Genomic DNA, 22,913 nt, shown 5'->3' on the forward strand with positions numbered 1-22,913 from the left:
TGTCAATTACAATAACAACATATAAAAAAGAGAATTGTACTTACAAGGAGTCATTAAAATCAAACTGAATTGGAAAAGGTGGCCTTTTTGGTGATTGCCAAAACAAACCTGCCAATTCAAAGAAAAACAAATTAATTGCTAAAAACAGCAAAATTAAATTTGATAGAATATAAAATTACTGCACTTACTGCCATCCTTTAATCGTGTATCAATAGGAAATGAATGCAGTAACTGAAGAGCCTAAGTAAAAAAACAAATAGCATAGTTCAATGAGAGCGCGCACACACACACGCACACACACAGTTGCAAGGCAAAGTATGTGAACCCCTTGAGATTACGTGGAGTTTTGCATGAATTGATCATAAAATGTGCTCTGAACTTCATCTAAGTCACAACAATAGAAAAACACAGTCTGCTGAAACTAATACTACAAAAACATTATTGAATTGAATTGAATTTATTATATTTCTATGCCGCCCTTTTCCCCGAAGGGGACTCAGGGCGGCTCACAACCCAAGTCAAAGGGGAAGGGTACAAATAAGGAATAAAAAGACAGACAAGACAAAACAAAACAAAACATTAGATGTTGCCATGGTTTAATTGCACATAACATGTAAACATTCACAGTGCAGGGAGGAAAAAGTATGTGAACTGTTGGACTTAATACCTGGTTGACCCTCCTTTGGCAGCAATAACCTCAACCAAACGTTTCCTATAGTTGCATATCAGACCTGCACAATGATCTGGAGTAATTTTGGACCACTCCTCTTCACAAAACTGTTTCAGTGTAGCAATATTCTTGGGATGTCTGGTGTGAATCGCTCTCGTAAGGTCATGCCATAGCATTTCAATCAGGTTGAGGTCAGGACTCTGACTTGGCCACTCCAGAGGGCGTATTCTGTTCTGTTGAAGTCATTTTTCTGTTGACGTACTTGTATGCTTTGGATCATTGTCCTGTTGCATCACCCATCCTCTGCGGAGCTTCAATTGGTGGACAGATGGTTGTACGTTTTCCTGCAAAATGTCTTGATAAACTCTGGAATTCATTTTCCCATCAATGACAACAATCCGTCCAGGCCCTGAGGCAGCAAAGCAGCCCCAAACCATGATGCTCCCTCCACCATGTTTTACAGTGGGGATGAGGTTTTGCTGTTGCTGTGCTGTCCCTTTTTTTCTCCACACATAGTGTTGTGTGTTTTTCCCAAACAACTCAATTTTGGTTTCATCTGTCCACAGTATATTTTGCCAGTAGTGCTGTGGAACATCCAGGTGCTCTTTTGCAAACTTCAAACATGCTGCAATATTTTTTGGGGACAGCAATGGCTTCCTCCGTGGTGTCCTCCCATGTACTCCATTCTTGTTTAATGTTTTCCTTATTGTAGATGTGTCAACAAAATGTGTTAGCATGTTAGCATGTGCCAGAGATTTCTGTAGGTCTTTAGTTGACACTCTAGGATTCTTCTTTACCTCATGAAGCATTCTGCGCTGTGCTCTTGCAGTCATTTTTACAGGATGACCACGCCTAGGGAGAGTAGCAACAGTGCTAACCTTTCTCCATTTGTAGACAGTCTGTCTTACCGTGGACACATGAACATTAAGGCTTTGGGAGATACTTTTGTAATCCTTTCCAGCTTCATGCAAGTCAACAATTCTTGGTCGTAGGTCTTCTGAGAGCTCTTTTCTGTGAGGCATGGTTCACATCAGACAGTGCTTCTTGAAACCAATAAACCTAAAACAGGTGTGTGTTTTTAAAGGGCAGAACAGCTGTCAGCAACACATCCAGTATCATCACACTGATTGGAGTCAAGGTTGGCTCACTCCTGGCTCCAATCAGGTCCTGGAGAAGTCATTAGGCTAGGGACTCACATACTTTTTCCTCTCTGCACTGCGAACGTTTACATGTTATGTGCAATTAAACCATGGCAACATCTAATGTTTGTGTAGTATTATTTTCAGCAGACTGTGTTTTTCTATTATTGTGACTCAGATGAAATTCAGAGCACATTTTATGACCAATTCATGCAAAACTCCACATAATCCCAAGGGGTTCACATATTTTTTCTTGCAACTGTATATATATGTTTTTCATTAATGAAAACATGGTACATGTAAATTATTCTAAATATCAGATAAGGAACTACAATAAAATACACAACACAGGACTTCTATTGTAAAATTCTTCCTTTGGAAAGTTTATTATGAACTAATATTCAAACAGTAATTACTATAAAGTAGGTGTGACCAACTTTTGGCTTGTCTGGGCCATGTTGCTCTTTTAAGAGCAATTTGTCTTGGGTCATATATAAACTATTTAATATTGTTATCATGAATATAAATAAAAAACTTCCTTTAATTTGTGAAACTTTGTGGAGCTGCATTCCTAGATGTCCAGGACAGGTTGCAACCCGTAGGCCCCAGGTTGGACGTTCTGCTGGTACGGGGTTGATAGCAATATCATTTAGTATAAAAATAATTTATTTCTTGTGGAATCTTCACCTAATTTTAATCTCAAAAATAGATTTTTGAGATTTGTATTTATCAATTTATCTAATGATACGAGGCTACCAGGAATGCCAATTTGTTTACTTTTTCTGCTTTTGGGGGATAGGAAATTATCCCTCAGCTTTATTCCTCTTCTGCTAGTCTGCTTGGTAGAACTAATAAACTCATATATACTGTATATGCAAACATGCACATTAAAAGCCAGCATTATTTTCATGTGGCTGAAATAATAGCTAATAAAGTATTTGGCATATTTACAAAGATAATTTCGATTAATATTCAAAAGACATCTAAGGAAAAGGTTATTAAATAATAAACGTAGCTTTGCAAAAAAAAAATTCCCTATTTAAGATCTAAAAATATTTTCTGCATGATCCCTGCAATGGAAGGATTTTGCCTCAGTTTGGGTATATTGGGATAAGTAAAAATAATATCAACTTGAAAAATCAAAGAAATCTTCACATCTGCTTGGTGAAAGTCACTTCCCAACATCATCTGGATTTTAAAAAATCATTGCTTTAGCAGTGAAACTTGCATCTCACTATCAAGGTCATCATTCTTATTTTGTACAGTTAATATTAGGAAAACAATATTTTGAATTATTAATAAGAAAAAAGTGATGCTTCCCGATTTATATATTACAGTGGAAAATATGGACATTTATCTAGCCAAACAGCTTTTAAAAGTGTATAATTGAACCAGTGGCAAATGAATTATTCTTTTAAGTTTTTTTTAAATGTCAATGTCTATTTAATAACTCTAGGATACTGCATATATTAAGCATAAATTAATTACCGGGTTTTCCCAAAAATAAGACTTTATATTTTTGCGGCTCCAAAATAAGCATTAGGGCTTATTTTCAGGCAACACAATATCAGTGTGATCAGAGTTCTCTTCGCACGGTGGCACCAGCAGCAGATAAAGGCAGAGGCACGGTGGAGGAAAGGCAGGCAATCCCAACATGCCATGCAGGCCACAGGCAAGCCAAATGATGTGACGATTAGCCTCCCACGGCCGGCCGCTTAGTACGTACCAATGTCTCTCAGTTGGTCTATGGCCCACGCAGCATGTCCAAATCACTTACCTTCTCTCCTGCACCTTCATCTGCTGTCAGTGCTGCTGCATAAAAACGAGCCTTCTGTGGCAGGCCAGTCACTCCAGCCCATGACTCAGCTTTTCCTCACGGCTGGATTTGTGTGCCCCCCCCCCCACCTCTGCCTGCTGCTTTAACAGGTAATCAACTCCCCTGCACTGCAGCTGCTGCTGGATACCATTGGTCCCCACACCCTGTATCTCCAGTGCTGGTTACACCCACCCACACCAACCTGCAGATGACGAACTTAACTGGGGCTTATTTTTGGAATAGGCCTTATATTAGCAGCACCGTTAAAAAATCAGAGTAGAATATATAGTTTAAATGAAAATAACAGTGCTTTCTAAAAATTTCAGCAGACCTTTCTAAGACAATGTCTCTAACTCTCATGCCCTCTATCCTCCTAGTTTTTAGCCACTAGTTAAATTTCATTTATTTTCACTGTATATTTTTATCTCTTTGTAAGCTATCTAGAATCGCTGCAACAGTAAGAATACATATAAATATATAAAATAAAAAGGTTTTTTTTTTAAGGGATGCGGTGGTTCAGTGGCTAAGATGCTGAGTTTGTCGATCAGAAAGTCAGCAGTTCAAATCCCTAGCACTGTGTAACAGAGTGAGCTCCCGTTACTTGTCCCAGTTTCCATCAACTTAGCAGTTTGAAAGCATATAAAAATGCAAGTAGAAAAATAGGGACCACCTTTGGTGGGAAGATAACATCATTTCGTGCGTCTTTGGCATTTAGTCATGCCAGCCACATGACCATGGAGATGACTTCGGACAGTGCTGGTTCTTCGGCTTTGAAACAGAGATGAGCACCACCCCCTAGAGTCGAGAACAACGAGCACCTATGTGCAAGGGTAATCTTTACCTTATTTATTTTTCACATTTTTGAAGTGCCCATCTCCCTCAAAGAGGGACTCTGGAGTGTGTACAATAAAAAATAAAAAATAAAAACAGTACATGAAAATTAAAATTTTAGAATTAGAATTTTAGGAGGAGGCAAGGATGACTTTTCAGTTTCCAATAATCTCTATTGCTTAGCATAGAAGTTACATAGTCTGTTGCTAATCTGATTACTTTTTGATTAAAACTTCAATTCACTAGTCTGAATCACTCAATTTTAACAAGGCTATGAGCATAGGGTCAGGACCAATGTTCCCTCTAAGCTGCGCGGCCCTGCATGTGTCAGGAAAACACCGCTCAGCAGTTTCCAACTGCCGCATAATGTCGGACACGGACTGGAGAGTGACCGCAGAATCGCAATCAAAACCCCCTCCAGCTAATCCTTTCCTACTGCACCGCAAGTACCTTGCCAACTTCAGGAGTCTCCCTAATCAGTGTGGGTCGAAAAGAAAAAAAGGAAAGGGGAAAGGAAAGGTTGAAGATAATTGGTAAAGAGGGAAAGTACAAGACAACACCGAACACACCTGGCACTCAAAGGTTCAAAACACCGTAGCAAACGCTTCAGAGGCAACAGTTTTAGCAGGGAATTAGAACAGAGAGCCCTGCAGTTTCGCTGCCCATCCAGACCGGGAGTCCCCAGTTAGATTTTTGCTGTGGGGGGAAGCTCCTTTGCCTCCATCTTTTTTTCTCCCTCCTCACTTCTCGGAGCTCCACCAATGGGGGAGTGGGCAGAGCCTAGCAGCGTGAGGCTTTGGGCCAACATGATTGATGCCCTCGGAAAGAGCAAAAGAGCCCAGTCACGTGACATCACGCTTTGTGACCACATTGCTGAGTGATAAAAATTCCAGTCCCACATTGTTGTAATGAAGGAGTACCTATATTTGTTAACTCATTGGGATTTTCAAAGTCATTGAGAATATTTTTGCTTTTAATCTAATTAAGTCAGTTTAAATTAGTGACTTCCATAGTTAAATCACTTGGAGCAAACTAAAACCACTACTTTATAAACAAAAGGAAGGTGTTTTTTTTCCTCTTATTTGTTATGGTAGAGCCATTTTAACAATCCATTTATATTTTCAAGTAGTATGGAGTTTAGAAATTTTTTAGAATTAAAACCTTAACTACAATAAAACTACTTTAAAGTCATCCATGCAGTTCACTGGGTTGTAAGAGTAAGATTTGAAAAAAGTGTGGCTAAAATATTTTTCACTTCAATTTGTAAGAGTTTTGGATAATGCAATTTCCTATTCTGTTTAGCTATTCATTATTAGAATGTACTTTTTCCAATAGCAATCAACTTCTGTGTGAGCATTCATAAAAAAAATAAGATTTTATGAGTCAAATTATTTTTTCATGTTAAAAATAATAAAATTTAATGTTTTGCAATTTTTGGTCACTAGTTACTATCACTAGTTATATGCAGAATTGTCTCCCAGAGTTCAGTAGTAGTAGGTTACTGAAACCACCTGTATAGTGAGGAACAATCAGCAAGCATTGTTGAACATACAGGCAATAAATCCTTGAGTTTACAAATTAATGATGGAAGAAAACTGTTAGATGTGAATGAGACTTTATGCATGGGGATTTTAATCATTTTACTCATTTAAAATAGCAAATTGCATATAATCCATTCACAGAAGCATACAGTGTACAGACAACTTTTGCAAATGAATATGAACTCATTAAAATTCAGTCTATCAAGTGAAATTCATTAAAGTATATCAAACATTTACTATTTTAATATTACCGGCATTAAGTGCCATTTATATATTCATTTCAAAGCTCTCTATATATGTACCCTATATAGGTACATCGTCCGTGCTGATGTCGAAACGTAAGCGTAAAGCTGGAATAAACGTTGTTATGAAGAAAAAGTGCAGCTTGAAGTTTAAACCAGAATGGTTGAGAGAGTTAGTAGAGACTGAACTGCTGACTTTGTCTAGAAAACAGTTAACAAAACTGGGCGACATCTTCACTTATCGTGAAAGTAGTGAGACATTGTTTGCCAGATATGCCAAGAAGCTTGTACAGGTGGCGCATTCACCACTGGAAAACAATGGAACGATTGGAAAATCGATTATTTGAAGCGTCACATCAATCAGAAGTTTCACCTGGATTCAGTCACTAAACTATGATGCCAGAAATCTGGAGGGCTGCAGAGGCTACTGACTGAAAGTGCAGAAGACAGAGCGAACAGAAAAGAAGTTTCACTGCGCAGAAATGCCAATGCTGATGAAGTCAAAGTTTTGACTGATAATGTGTTGCTGGCCATAAACATGAATGTGTCGATATTATCAGTCAAAGACATACATGACATATAGGCAAGTATGTGTCCATTCAGGAGAGCTGGTGCAGCAAGAATTATGGCTTTGAGTTCATGGAGTACTTCAACGCAGTTGTTCAGAAAAAAGTCATGCGTGATCTATGTAATGCCAGTTGTCATACTCTTATTGCCAATGAAGGCACCGATGTATCAGTCACCAAAATGTTGATTTTGTATGTGAAATTCCACCCATCTAATGCCACGATTGTTTGTGGGATTTTTACAGTTGCCAACGTGCGACAGTACAGCAATCACAGCAGCCATAAAAGAGTTCTATGCTACATACAACATCGACATTCAAAAGATTGTCATGTTTACATCAGACAGTGCGTCTGTGATGCTAGGTAAGAATAATGGTGTGGCTGCTCAGCTTCGTTGAGATGTATCCCATTTGCTTGAACAACACTGTGTGGCACATCAAGAAGACCTGGGGATTGATGACACATGTAAGCATGTCTCACTGATGAAGGACACGAGACTTTACTACGAACTGTCTACACTCTGTTCTGCCACTCTTCTGTGAAGAAAACGGCATTTGCAGAACTAGCAGAACTTCTCAAGTGTGAATCGGTAGCCTTCAGATCATTAAATGAAGTATGATGGCTTTCCAGACATTTTGCATTGATGAGAAACATTACAGTTTTGGTTGAGTACTGTAAAGAGCAAGCAGAAACACAGTGACCCAGTCTGTAAATATTGTTACAGAAAGTTGGCGATCCAAAGGTTCGTGCTGCATTGATCTTGTGTGATGACGTTGTTCGCGAATTAGCTGAGTTGAACAAGCTGTTGCAAAGAAGCAACCTGACACCAATCAAAGCCGTTCAGTTTGTGAAGGCCAGAATAACCAAGCTTCACCTGCAGTATTTAGGCGAAACAGCTTACTGGAATCACGAAGCTCACGAATATATGCAGAGCAACCCAGACATTGGCACAGCTCCCATACTCAGATTTATTGAACGTTTGTGCTTGCATCTTGGCAGTCGTTTTCCAGACAATGAGCTGACAGATTGAAATATATTTGAAATTGCTGCTGTCGAATGTGATCTCTTTTAATTTTGAGGAAACTGAGATTGCAACTGGTTGGAAAATACCAGCATTTCTCTGACGATTTGGATGAAGTCAGCATCACATCAGCTGTACAGTCACATTATCATGACTTCAGATTTCTGGTGTCGGAGAAATTCAAGTCTGGATTAATGCACTCATTCGACGATATAGTTCAGTTTGTACTAAGAGAGCAAGTTTGAATTGCGGTCACGTCTGCTGGACATTTGCGCAACATTCCAAGCATCAAGCGTCGATTGCGAGCAAAGTTTCAGCCTGATGAATGCCATCAAGACCAAAGCTCACAATTGGCTGCAAACTGAGCACTTGGATATGCTGATGCAAATCCGATCTTACCAGACTTCAGCAGCGCAGATTGATCTCGACAAAGTGTACTTGGAATGGTCATTAAAGAAAGACAGATGTGGAAAACTGTAAGATGAGACAGACTTACCCTAACCCTAACCTTTGAATAAACATAACTTTGAGTTTCAAATAACACTGATTTCGTTGTTGTCTTGCGCGACATCTGTGAAAAAAAATCAGGTGCTCAGACATGAAAAGCCACTCAAACACTATACTTTTCCGCCCACACTGAAAAAAAATTAGAGGGAACATTGGTCAGGACTATTGAAATTGAATCAAATGAATACTTAATCAGGCTACATGTGGACTAGAAATATTGCTTGAGTTCATGATCTAAAAATTTTTTTTGGATGAAAGAATTTATATTTGGAAGATCTTTATATAAGATGTTCCTAAATGAGCAATGAGAAGAAATAGAGGAAAATAATATATGGAAACTGGGGGGAAAAGAACTTTTTGTGCAAAAATTGACACAATAAAGGCCAAAAATGATAAAGACCTTAAAGACGTAGGTTAAGAGGTGACAAGAATACACATATGAACTATACAAGAAAGATCTTAATGTCTCTGATAACCATGATGGTGTGATCACTGACGTCCAGCCAGACATCTTGGAGTATGAAGTCAAGTAGTCTTACAAAACATTACTAGCAACAAAACTAACAGAGGTGATGGTATTCCAGTGGAGCTATTTAAAAATCTGAAAGATAATACTATTAAAGAACTGCACACAATATATCAGCAAATTTGGAAAACTCAACAATGGCTACAGGATTGGAAAAGTTCAGTTTATATTCCAATCTCAAAGAAAGATAATGCCAAAGAATGTTTAAATTACTGTACAATTGTGTTCATTTCACATGCTAGCAAAATCCTACAAGCTAGGCTTCAGCAATATGTGAACTGAGAACTATCAGAAGTATAAGCTGAGTTTAGAAGGGGTAGAGGAACTAAAGATCAAATTGCCAACAGTTACTGGATTATGGCAAAAGCAAGGGAGTTCCAATAAAAAAAACCATCTACCTTTGTAGAACAACTGGTTTGTTCAAAATAGGGAAAGGAGTACAACATGGCTGTATATTGTCGCCCTATTTATTTAACTTATATGCAGAGTACATCATGCAAAATGCTGGGTTGGATGAATCACAAGAAAGAATAAATTAATTACTGGGAGAAATATCAATGACCTCAGAAATGCATATGATAACACTCTAATGGCAGAAAACGAAGAGAAATTAAAGAGTCCCTTGATAAGAGTGAAAGAAATGCAAAAGTGGCTTGAAACTCACCATTAAAAAATTTAAGATCATGGCATCTAATTTCATCATTTCCTAGCAAAAAAGGGGAAGAAATGAAGAAGTGACAGATTTTATTTTCTTGGGTTCCAAGATCACTGCAAACAGTGACGTCAGCCATAAAATCAGCCACTTGATCCTTGAGAAAAAAAGCTAGACAGCATATTAAAAAGCAGACACATCACCTTGACAACAAATGCCAGTATAGCCATTACCAGCAGTTCCCAATATTTTTTGACAGCAGAAACTGGTTTCATGGAAGATAATTTTTCCACAGACTGGGAGGAGAGGAGTATGCAACCTAGAGCCTTTGCACATGTAGTTTCACTTGCCTGCCACTCACTTCCAATTTTGCAGCCCAATTCCTAATAGGCCATAGACCAGTAAAGGTCGCAGTGTGAGGGTTGGGACCTTCTGGTCTAAATTATAGTTTTTGCAGTAGTAATATATGGCTCTGAGTTGGACTACAAGGAAAACAAAGTACCAAACAATTGATGCTTACAAATTGTGGTGCTGGAGAAAATCTTGAGAGACTTCTGGACTGTAACAAAAAGACTGTTGGCTTACCTGAACGGTCATTCTCGGGGCACTGCGAGGAGAGTCCAAGCGTGGGTTAACACAGCCTATCTGTCCTTGGACTGAGTGATGTTTTTTCTTGACCACGCCTCCCTTTGCCTCTCCATGTTCAGTTTAAAAACGAAAGGATGACAGTCAGGTAAATGTCCACAGTCAATAATACAGACACAGAATGTCAGAAAAACTCTCCTCGCCAACAGGTAAGCCAACAGTCTTTCTCCAGTGCACTGCTCGGAGAGTCCAAGTGTGGGACATGCCCAAGCTATTGAGTCCCAGGGTGGGGAAGAACCGGAGTCTCTGGAATTTCAGCTACTCTTTGTAATACTCTTCTCCTGAAGGAGGCTTCGGCTGAGGCAAAGGTATCAATTCTATAGTTTTTAATGAAGGCGGTGGGGGAAGCCCATGTGGCCGCCCTGCAGATGTCCAGAATAGATGCTTGGGTCGCCCAGCCTGCTGATGCTGCTGCGCTCCTAGTAGAATGTGCAGTGACCCAGCACGGAGCCGTCTTGCCCTGATGCTCATAAGCTAGCTTAATGCAAGCGTGCAGCCAACGACCAACAGTGTGCGATGAGACCTTGCGGTCGAGGAACCCAGGAAGGAAGGAGATGAAAAACGCCTCCGAACGACGAAATTCCTTAGTTCTCTTTACATAAATACGGATGGCACGCCTCACATCCAATTTATGCCATTCATGCTCCCTGGGGTGAGAAGGCTTAGGGCAAAAGTTAAGCAATATAATCTCTTGAGACCTATGGAACAGAGAGTTAATCTTTGGGGTAAATGAGGGGTCGAGTCTCAGTATAACCCTGTCGGGGTGGACCACGCATAAGTCCTCCCTGACAGAAAGAGCCGCCAGTTCAGACACCCTGCGTGCAGAGGTGATAGCCACCAGAAAGGCAGTTTTGGTGGTTAGGTGGCGTAGACTAGCCGTGCGCAGAGGCTCAAATGGAGGACCCGACAGAGCCTTTAATACAAACGGGAGGTCCCAGGAAGGTTACCGGTGGACCGCCAGAGGACTGATGTTTGCTGTACCCTTGAGAAAATTCTTAATCTGAGGGTATTGACTCAGAGAACGAGAGGAACCCCTGGCTAGGATGGTAGACAGCGCTGCAACCTGACGTCTAAGTGTACTGGTTGCCAGACCTTTATCTAGACCCTCCTGCAGGAAGTCCAGGGTCTGAGGGATCGAGGCTGAAAAGTCCACAATGCCTCTAGCCTTGCACCATGCTGAGAAAGCAGCGCAGGTGGCATCATAGATTCTGGTAGTGGAGGGCCTCCTGGAAGCTTGTATCGTTCATATGACCTTGTCAGAGATGTTCTGCTTCCTCAGGAGTTCCCCCCTCAAGTGCCAGACGGCTAGTTGCAGCCACTGGGGGTTCGGATGACTGATGGCCCCCTGGCTGAGGGAAACTTGGTCCTGAGGAATGCGCCACGGTCTCTGAACGAAAAGACTGACAAGGTCTGCATACCAGGGCCTCCTGGGCCAGAATGGTGCCACCAGAATTTCTGCCCGTTCGGTCAGAAGCTTGGCCACTACCTGAGGAATAAGGGGCAGAGGAGGGAACGCATATAAGAGTTCCTGGGGCCACTTGGACCTCAGTGCGTTCGTCCTTTCTGCCAACGGTGAGTGGTAATGGCTGAAGAATCGTGGCAGTTGTGTGTTGGAATGTTTGGCAAAGAGATCTACTTGCAGTTTGCCTAATCTCCTCACGATCTGTTGGAACAGGTCCGGGTGTAGGCGCCACTCCAAGTGTTTGATGTGCTGTCGGCTCAGCCAGTCTGCCTCCCAGTTGCTGGTTCCAGAGATATGATCTGCACTGAGAGAAGCCAGAAGTCGTTCCGCCCACCTGCCCAGAGCCTCTGCCTCGAGCATGAGACCCTTTGAATGGGTGTCTCCCTGCCTGTTTATATGGGCTTTTGTTGCCACATTGTCTGTCATTAATAGTACATGAGTCCCTTTTATCAGTCCTGCAAACCTCCGAAGCGCGAGTCGGGCTGCCCTCAGTTCTAGCCAGTTGATGCTGTGGGCAGCCTCCCTCTGAGACCACTGGCCCTGGGCAAGTTGACCTTGACAGTGGGCGCCCTACCCCAGAAGGCTGGTGTCTGTGGTCACAACGACCCTTTTTTGGTTCCTTGAATAGGCAGCCCTTCATGACTGCCTTGGACCTCCACCAGGCCAAGGATCGGGTCACCTTCCGCGGGAGGCGTACTCGCCTGTGGGAGTTGCTGACTTTCGCTCTCTGCATTGGAAGGAGAAACCATTGCAGTTCCCTGGCATGCAGACGGGCCCAGGGAACCACCTTCAAGCAGGAGATCATGATCCCCAAGAGCTGGGACAGCTGGATGATGGGCACCAATCTGGACTGATGGCAGTGCTTCACTCTGCTCCTCAGGTTGGTCAGGCGGTCTGGGGACAGAAATACCTGGCAGGAGTTGGAATCGATGATTGCACCCAGATGTTGTATGCGGGTGGACAGCTGGAACTGGCTCTTCTCCATGTTGACAGAGAATCCATGTTGTTGTAGCGTCTGCACAGTCAGTGTGACATCGCGTCGAGCCTGCTCTGGTGTGACAGAATGAATAATTATATCGTCCAAATAACATTCCAGACGGACAGGATGGCTGTGAAGATGGGCCGCTATCACCGCCAGGATCTTGGTAAATGTTCTGGGCACTGACGATAGCCTGAAGGGGAGTGCCATGTATTGATAGTGCTTCCCTTCGGAACAAAACCTCAGGAACCTCCTGTGGGCAGCATGGATGGGGACATGCAGGTAGGCCTCTTTTAGATCTATCGAGGTCAATAGATCCCCCTTCCTCACGCAATATAGGATGGAGTGGAGAGACTGCATCTTGAACCTCTTGTAAGCCAGATGCCGATTCAGGCTTTTGAGGTCCAAGATGGCCCTCCACCCACCTGAGCTCTTTGGGATCAGGAACAGGATGGAATAGAAGCCTCTCCTCTCCTGGTCCCTTGGAACTGGCTCTATGGCCTCTATCTGCAGAAGATGGAGGATATCTGCCCGCATGAGGTCCCTCTTTTCTAGGTTCTTGGAGGTAGGGCAGCGGATGAACTTCCTCTGGGGGAAGGTCAGAAAGTCTAGGACAAGCCCCTTCCTGATGGTGTTGAGGACCCACCTGTCTGATGTTATCTCCTCCCACCTGTCAGCATACAGTTGCAAATGACCCCCTATGGGAGGAACCCTGTGACCGTCACTTCCCCCTGTGAAAGGGGCGAGTTGTTGTTGTGGTTGCCCCCGCAAAATGGTTCCAAAAGGAAGACTGAGTTTGCCTGGCACGAGATCCAAATGAGGACCTATCTTGGTGTCTACCCCCCCCCCCCCCGCTGGAAAGACCTCTGGTAGGAGGATGAAGGAGTTGCTTGGCCTGCCTCCTGGCTCCGAAAGGATTGCTTACGGAAAGAGCCAGAGCCCTTACGGTCGTTCCTTTTCAAGGTGGCCGGGAGGACCTTTCGTTTGTCTTTGGTTTCGATGACAAACTTGTCCAGGGCCTCCCCAAAAAGGTGTCCCCCTTTGAAGGGGGCAGATGCCAACTTCCATTTGGCTTTCATCTCGGCTTGTCAGTGGCGAAGCCACAGGAGGCGTCGAGAAGTGATATTGGAGGCTAGAGCTCTGGATCCGAACTTCGCTGCATTCAGCGAAGCATCCGCTGAGTATTCAATAGCTGTAATAATTTTGGTAAGCTGATGCCACCTAGACTTCCTGGGGGGAGGCTTGGATCTGACTTGTCTCAGCCAGAATAAGGATGCTCTGGTAAAGAACGAGGCAGAGGTGGATGCCTTAATCGCCCAGGCGGACGCCATGTGCCTCTTATGGCAAGCCTTTTCCGACCTCTTATCCTCGGCCTTCAGACCTTCTACAAGATCAGCAGGCAAGTTGGAAGTGGAGGTTAGAGACATTACTGGAGCATCTACCTCTGGAAATTTCAGGGCCTCCTCCATTTTTGCATCCACAGCATAAAGGTCTTGTGTCCCCCCCCCCCCCGGGGTTGGTTAAGGTGCCAGGCTGGACCCAATGATGTTGGACCACGTCCATAAATAGGTCAGGCACCGGAATAAGTTCCTGAGCGGGAACAGCTTCCTTGAAAAGGCCATATTTATGGTCCTTGGAAGACAATGACCCTTGGCCAGAATCTGATTTGGGGATGGAACCTAACTCAGTTGCCGTCATGGCCTTGTGCAGAATAGATTTGAATAGTGACAGCTTAAAAAGGCCAGTGAAGGCCAGCTTGTCTGGGGGAAGATCTTCATCCTCAGAGAGTACGAAACCTTCGCCCCCTTTCTCCCCGGAATTAGAGGAATCAGACTCAGAAGAGGATGAGGGAGAGGCTTGCTCCTTAGATGTGGAGGCCTTGGCCTGATGCTTGGTTTTGGTTTTTGATTTACGAGAATCTCTCTGCTTGATGCCCTCTGCTATGCCCTGGGAGATAGCTAGAGAGATCATTTCCCTCATTTCTGCAGAAAGTGCTGGGCTTTTGCCCTCCCTCAGGTGACCCTTGCTGGTGTGCCCATGGTGCCTAGTCCTGCCTGAGCTGGAATCCCCTTCCCTAGGTAAAGTGTCCTGGAAGGAGTCCCACTCTTCCCTGATAGAAGAGCTGGGCGAATCAGGGTAGCCCCAGGAGGCCTCTGGTGAGGGATCTCTGGACTCAGACCCATCCATAGAGGAGATCTACTGCCCCTTGGAGAGTGGTCCCCGTGATCTGGAGAAGGAGACTCCCTGTGATGGTGAGGGACTGGGGGCTCTGCCACCTTGTGGGGTCGAGAGGTCTGACTAGTCATGTCAGGATGCCCTGAAGATCTCTGGGGTGACCTATTACTGGTACCCTTACTCCCTTTCCCCATTTTGGGGAGGGGATCCAACCTGCTTCGCTTGCTGGAGGGCCCTGCCAGCTCCTCCTGTACTTCCCTGCACTCCTCAGCCATGCTGCCTGGGTGAAAGGTAATGGCGATGCTGCAAGGACGGGCACCCACGCTGGCCAGCCGGCTCAAGCGCGATCGCAGAAGCTTCAGGAGAGAGGGCCACCTGATGGACGGAATCCTCCGCCCCACCGCCCTCGGCTCCCCGAGACTTAACTGAAGGAGGGGAAAAGGCTAGCCGGCGCCCCAGACTAGCCCCATGCCCTTGGCGGTACTCTGCAGCTGAGAGGAAAGTCAGAAAGTCCGCTTGCAGCCTGATTCTTCGTTCTTCGCTTCTCGGAGCTCCCGAACGTCCACACGTGATGACAGGCCCTTTCGAGTGATTTAAAATGGCGGCGGATGCCCGTGCAGCCTCCTCCCACCAAGTCTACAGTCACTCAACGAAAGCGCACCAAAACAGTGGAAACGGTTGGTGCTGTTGCCGGGCAGATGAGAGGACCGCGAAGCCAGTGGCAAACGCCCGCAAGGCCTTGGGCAAATTACAGTCAGGGGAATCAATGATGGAACGCAGACACGCTCCCCACCCTCCCTCGCCAGCGGCCGTGGGACAAACTATCTCTGCGCCCTGAACCGCTTGTGACCAGCGGAAGGCAGGGCCAGTCCGGAAAGCCTCTCAGCAATTCAACCAAACCTTCATGGAAAATACTTCTGATCTTTGACAGTTAAGATGAAAGGTGGTCAAAACGGGATCAAATACCCCCGTCTATCTGTCCTTGGACTGGAGCACTCCCAAAACAGTCCCAACGGGCGGACTGAGTTTTTAAACTGAACATGGAGAGGCAAAGGGAGGCGTGGTCAAGAAAAAACATCACTCAGTCCAAGGGCAGATAGGCTGTGTTAACCCATGCTTGGACTCTCCGAGCAGTGCACTGGAGAATCAAATCAGTCAATCCTAAAGAAATCATCCCTGACTGGTCTTTGACAGGACAGTAACAGCACATCTGGAATACTGCAATTCCAGGAGTCTAAACCATACAAAGAATAACTGCAGCTTTTGGTCTGTCTAGTCTAAAGAAAAGAAAAATTAGGGATGACATGATAGCAGTATTTCAGTATTTGAGGGGCTGCCATAAAGAAGAAGAAGTCAAGTTATTCTCAAAGCATAGAGGGCAGGACAAGAAATAATGGTTGGTAACTGATCATAAGAGTAGCAACCTGGAATTAGGAGACACTTAAGTACAATTACTGCTTGCCTTCAGAAATCGTGGGTGTTCCATCACTGGAGTTTTTAAGAAGAGACTGGACAGTCACTTGTCTGAGATTGTATAGGTCTCCTGCTTGAGCAGGAGGCTGGATTAGAAGACCTCCAAGGTCCCTTCCAGCTCTATTCTATTCTAACAAGATGCTGAAACTGAAGCTCAAATACTTTGGTCCCCTTCTCCAGTTACATGATAAAATTTTAGGCACTCAGAAACTGGTTCATATTTGTGACCATTTGCAGTATTCCATGATCACATCAGCAAAATTTATGATGGTTTGCACTCCCTTAATAATCAAATGATTCACTTAACAATTTCTACAAAAATGTTGTAAAATCAGGTGCAGTAAAATGGTGACCCTCTTAGCAACTGGCACAACTTATGGCTGTAATGCAGGAGTCAATTATGGTTGTAGGTTAATGATCAGCTGTATATTGTATCCTTGATCTATATTCCTGGAGTGAAGTTATTGCATTATAGTTGGTTTTTTCTTGAAATTAATTACTTCAATTTTTATGGATATTACAGAACAAAAATTAAACAGTATCTAACAGCTTGCTGACTACAGAAATGATGGGGGGGGGGTTAAGCAACAGAGTAATATCCTAAAAACTTGGCTTTTGCAGGATTTTATTAATTGTTTATGCTATTTGATGATCAAACTACAGTTCTGCATTTCTATGAAGTGCTGGCAAGTCAAAGGTAATAGATAGTTGATATTTGAAATGACAGTTTTTTTTAAAAAAAATATTAGTTTCATATGCCTTTTATTACACAGAACATTACTTTAGAAATCAAATGTGGGGACTTGTATCACTTGACATATCATGAGAGAACACGTATATATGGTGCCCCAACCACCAAATATACTGCTCATGTCACCTATATATCCCTTTTAGGCTTAAATATCTAAAATCTGTATTGAAACACAACCTTTGGGACAAGAACCATAGTTTTAATCATTTAGTGTCTAATTCTTGGATAATTTATAGCCAAGTACTCTCCATGCTAGCCTGCCAAACATAGCTTCTTTCAGTTGTTGGATGTTCATCTTTCTATCATGGTATCAAGGCAACAAGCTCTTTATTTGCACCTTCTTGATTCTTAGCACCATTGACTTCTCCAATGAAAGCATGACATAGCCAAAATAAACCAGACATAGGTTGACATTTTGGCTTCTAGAGATGTTTCTGGTTTTATACAGCTCAGCACCACTCTGTTAATTGTTATGGCTATTCATGAATCAAAGATTGTTCTCTTTCCTCTTGAGGTCTAATGTATACATTGTTAGCAGAAATGCAAAGTTTATAGACAATTCAGCTAAGAATCCATTATATTGAACAGACCAGGATATTGTGAACAGGCGTTGTTTTTATTTGAACACTATTTGTTTTTAGCACATATATATTTCATGTATTTTTTGCCTATTTCATTTTAGAAAATATTATATTTTACCTTTGATTAGCCTGATAACTAAGTAAATAAATAATAAACTATATATATAGCAATGCATTATTTTAGAAAATATATTTTTTAAATAATAGCATAAAAGCTTTTTAAATAAATAAATAATCTGCTTAATTTATCTACAAACAAATAAAAGGGGTACTTTTAATAAATGAGGTCTTGCCTATTTTTATCACTTGTCATTAACAAAAAAAGTAAAGCATTCATACCTTATGATTAAAGTACTTCTCAAATTTTAATCTCGCCAATTCAACACATTGGGGCCAGTTTCTTGGTCTTCTACCCAGGCACTTAATCACTTGGAAAGAGCCTTCCAAACTTTCCCCAGATTTTATTCTCTAGAAAACATAAAAACAAGCTTTGAGCATATCTCACAAATTACATGTAATTAAAACATATGTATTTCCACAGTATGTATTAATACAGAATTATAATCAGTAGTAAACATGCAAGATAATAACCAAAGATATATAGCATAACAGAAATTTATATTTTTGCCCTAACTATATCCAATCCCAAATCTGTATGCTGTGGAAAATTCCTAGTTTCTATGTTATATTTTTTCTTTTGAACATTAAATTTTATGGTTTAAGATATATAAAACTAAGTATTTATGTTATACTTTGAATTCATTCCTTTACACTAACACATTATAACCTTAGATCACAATTAAATTCTAGCTTTCAATTCAGTAAGAATCAAAATTTATATCTATCTCACTGGGTACCTTAAAGTACAACTTTTTATCTTATAGATGATGTAATTATTTCACAATCAAAAAATATAGAAAGAGTAGAATGTTGAGCAACTGCAATCATGAAATTATTCAAAAATTGTCCCATAAGTGATTTTCAAAAGGCAACTGAACTCTCTTGGATTTTTTCTTTGAAAATATTTTATTTCTCATTCAAAAGAAGCTTCTTCAGTTTAGTTTAATTTTTCAGTTTAAGAACTGAAGAAGCTTCTTGGATGAGAAATGGAATATTTTCAAGGAAAAAAAAATCCAACAAAATCCAGTTGCGTTTTGAAAAGCGACTTTGAGACCCTGATGACTGAGAATCTCCATAAACATTTACTCAGAAGTTACAATTTTATCATCACTAATATCACTGAAATATTCACAGTAAGTTTTAAAATGAAATTTTACACAATTCATTTCAAAAGATCATTCTAGTTCAAACTTCTGCATAGCTCTTTGGAAGAATATGAACATGTACTATAGATTTAATTATATTAAACAATTAATATTCCCTCAAATATGTTAAACACTACATAAAATTTACTTATTAAATGACACACATAGTAATTCCACATGTAATTTTAATCATAATTTAAAATATTACCTGTAGCACTTCTTCTGCTGATGGATACGTTTGCCAAAACTTGTTAAACAGGGAAGGCTTGTGTGAAAAAGCACTTTCAAACTAAAAATAAAATAAAATAAAATGTTATGAAAAAATACTACTGCACATCTACTCATTTTCTTCCTACAAAAAGAAACCAGGATTGCAATTCATTTCCATTTTTTCCCCCCCATGGAGCTTGTCTTTCTAATTTGTATGTATCATGCTCATGCTAACATTTACCTTGTCTCTTGCCCACTGTATTGTGTGTTCAGTAGCAGCTGGGAAAGACTTTATTGTGCAAAATGGTATTTCTTCTTCAGGTGGATCTCGCTGAACATTAAAAAAAAGTGTGCACACAAAAAAGATTATATAGACACAAACATATACAAATACACTATGATTTGGTATTTCATCTCTAATTCAGTTAATTTCACAGCCTGGATTAAATGGAGTTAATTTTTAAATATATACATATAGGAGCCAATTTTCTTTCAAATCAATACGTCTCTCACATTGGATGTTAAGAATTACTTCACTGAGATAAAATTAAAACAATGACAGTGAGAATAATCAAGGCTTGCCTCTAGAATTTGTGGTTATTCTGTCAAGATTGGACAGCCATTTTTTGGGAATGACAAAGGGTCTCTTGAGTGGGGATGGACTAGAAGACCTCCAAGGTCTGTTCCAACCCTGATATTCTATGTTCTTAGTAAATCGTCTTAGCAGTGCTTTAGTCAGAATGCCTTAACTAGTAAATTATATTTTCAAAGAAAACTAATGTTTATGTAAACCATAAATTCCAACATGTATTGGCAAAGAAAAACTGAATACTGAAATACTTTACCTTAAATTAACAATCAAACTTCTTACTATAAGGTTTAGTTTTTGATTATTTTAGATATCAATTATAATATTGTAAGTTTGCTTTTATGTTTTGAGTGTGTGTCTTAAAATGGTTTCCAAAAGCCAAAGAATTTGACATGTTTGCTCAAGAATATTTTGACCTTATATACAACATTTCTAAAAATATCAGTTGATTTTTAAAGCATGAAAAATTATCTACTTTAAAAGAAATCAAATAAAATTTATGTTCTCCAACCCAAAGGAAAGCATTTTTATGGCCACTTACATGACTATTGTAAGATTCTGTTAGATGAGGCACAATTACTTCTGTATGCCCTTTGGTTCCCATTGTTCCAGAATCTAAGAGAGGACGTAAACTTGCTAGGCAGCGACTTTACAATGGAAACAAAGAATAAAAATATTTTTGAGTAATAACAGAACACAGAATAGAAGAAAAATAGTATGATATGAGTTCACAACTCAGCTCAGACTATCTGTCTGAAAAGAGAAAATTAGAGCAACAAATTCTAAATCGCCACATTGAATCAGATAATTGATACATTTATTAAATATTTATATCCTGATTTTGATAGCCAAATCTGTTATTAAATTCTGCCCCTGCACATGAAGCCCCAATTAAGCAACCAAGAGGGAAGGGAAACCATTTTAAATATGATTTATTGGAAACCTTTCAGAATAAAAATGTTTTTCTCTATTCAAAAGAGGAAACTGGTTCAAAGCTTGGAATTCCCTTTAATAATTAGCACAACAAAGAAAAGTACAAAGAAAAAGTTGATTGGATAAAATAAAACATCCTGCATAAAAAATCAGTTAAATTAAGTTAAATATGTTACATGTTAACATCATACAATACCAAACATAATCATTTAAATGAGATTTAGCATACTGGTAGGTAGAGATTTTAGAATGTTAATTAATAAAAATCTCATAAGGTTACAGAGTCTATGAAGAGAAAAACCAGATGTTACTAACACTGCAGGAGCTCTTTCTTTTACAATTGATAAGGTGCAGGTATCTTGTTATCTATAGACACTTCTTTTATTTTTCAAGCCTGGGGAAGTAAAAGTAATTTATCTACTTCCAATTACTGAGGCAGGAGACTTCTAAGGAAAATAAAATAAAACTAAATTAAAGTATAAGGCAGCCCAAGTTGCTTGAATTACATAGTCCATGTTACTTGGCCCTTACCTTGCCTTTAGAAAAAAGGCCGATATCTTTTAATATATTATTATTCTGACAGTGGTTTACATTTTGCAGTTAAAACAATATCAAGGTGACACATATATTTAAAGTTATATTAGAAAAGACAAACCACATCTTAGCATAATATATAAACCTAACAACATGATCTTTTAGGATTTTTTTTATATCTACTGCACAACACATTTTCTGAAATACAAACCTTATCAATAAACCACAGATACAACCAACTATGGCTTAGCAATTATAACCGTAGTACTTACACTTATGTAGTGCTTCACTGTGCTTTACAACCCTCTCTAACTGGTTTACGGAATTGGCATATTGCCCCCAACAATCTGGGTCCTCATTTACCAAACTTAGAAAGTTGGAAAGCTGAGTCAACCTTGAGTCTCTCAGAATCGAACTTCTGGCAGTCAGTAGAATTAGCCTGTAATGCTGCATTCTAACCACTGCACCATACTGCTCATGATTTAACAATTAATTATATTTATTCTGTAGAAATTATAAATGTCAAGGACTATACAAAACATTTTGATTCAGAATGTTTTAACCTTAAAATGACCTCTTTGAGTGTTTCAAGATGGAATCAGTTAGCAAGCAAACTAGAAGAAAAGTGTGTCCCTTTCCAAAAGCTAAATAGTTATGTAAGTACTACATAAATTTATATAAAATTTATAATGACTCACCAAAACAAGCAACATTTCCATTACTGGGGATTGAGTCCACTAAATAAAGATTTGAAACTCATTGTTTTTATTATGAAGAGTCCTATAAGTAGCTCAATCCTAAACTATTGACACTACAATCCACATCTTAATTTCAGTTTGATAGGAAAGTGGAAAGCAGTGAAATTGTTTCAATATAAGTCTATTGAGGGACTTCAAGAGACATCCATTCATTACTGAAATTATACAGCATGAACCAAGATAAATTATTTTGAATTAAACAAAGCTATATATAACACAAAGCAATGATTAATCTCAGGAAACTAAAGATAAATTACTACCTGGGAGGGGAAGAGAAAAAGCAAGAAAAAAACAAATCAACCTCTGATCACAGATTTACCTGTCAATATACCTCCTGGCTTCCACATTGTCTAATGCAGTTACAATTACATCTTGCTTGGTGTAGAAATCATCATTGTATATGTTCTCAGTAGCTGGGCACACTTTGTTAAGGTATGAGTCTATTTTTATCTCAGGATTGATGCTACGTGTTGCTGCTGCTGCAGTACAACTCTTGGGTTTCTAAACAAAATTGAAGTTGATTCTCTTAATAGTTTTCATGGGAACAATCCCTATAAAATGAAGCTTCATCTTATAGTTTCACATTAGTATCATATTCAGGAGCATCAATGATTTAATATTATAGCATGAATAATTGCAAATCACATTAATGATACCAGGATATAGCAACAATTTAAAGCTAATGGCAATCATATCAACATTACTCTTTTGAAAAATCCCCAAATCTTGCAATGTGAAGGGTACAGGTAGTCCTTGATTAACAGTAATTGGAATTACAATTTCTGTTTGTAAGCAATGTGGCCATAAAGCATGAAGTCATGTGACTGCATTGCTTAGCAGCCATAATCCTGGAAGTCCCCATTGGCATTATTAAGCGAGAAGGTCATTAAATGAGTTCCTTACATGATTGCAACTTCCATCTTCCTGTCAGTATCTAACAAACAAATTAATAGTGAAATTTGCAGGAAGTTGCAAGTCCCAGTCAGAACAAGCCTTACCTTATGTGGCTCACAAGCAGCCAATGGCAGATGAATGCTAGAGAGCAGG

At 40.4% G+C, this 22,913-nt stretch overlaps 1 protein-coding gene across 5 annotated transcripts in view; it reads right to left on the reverse strand.

Moving 5' to 3' along the window:
* The window catches only part of UBA6 (ubiquitin like modifier activating enzyme 6), a 116,408-nt gene that overhangs the window by 26,609 nt on the left and 66,886 nt on the right, over positions 1 to 22,913 (reverse strand). For all 5 annotated transcript variants that reach the window (XM_032236973.1, XM_032236976.1, XM_032236975.1 and 2 more), the window contains 7 exons: positions 22,186 to 22,367; positions 20,183 to 20,288; positions 19,294 to 19,383; positions 19,051 to 19,131; positions 17,917 to 18,045; positions 189 to 240; positions 45 to 108 (listed from right to left, as the gene is read on the reverse strand). In XM_032236973.1, the coding sequence (XP_032092864.1) occupies positions 45 to 108; positions 189 to 240; positions 17,917 to 18,045; positions 19,051 to 19,131; positions 19,294 to 19,383; positions 20,183 to 20,288; positions 22,186 to 22,367 (704 nt within the window). The remainder of the gene's footprint in view (positions 1 to 44; positions 109 to 188; positions 241 to 17,916; positions 18,046 to 19,050; positions 19,132 to 19,293; positions 19,384 to 20,182; positions 20,289 to 22,185; positions 22,368 to 22,913) is intronic.

This window comes from Thamnophis elegans, chromosome Z (assembly GCF_009769535.1).
Source record: "Thamnophis elegans isolate rThaEle1 chromosome Z, rThaEle1.pri, whole genome shotgun sequence".
In the NCBI taxonomy this organism is placed as follows: domain Eukaryota; kingdom Metazoa; phylum Chordata; class Lepidosauria; order Squamata; family Colubridae; genus Thamnophis; species Thamnophis elegans.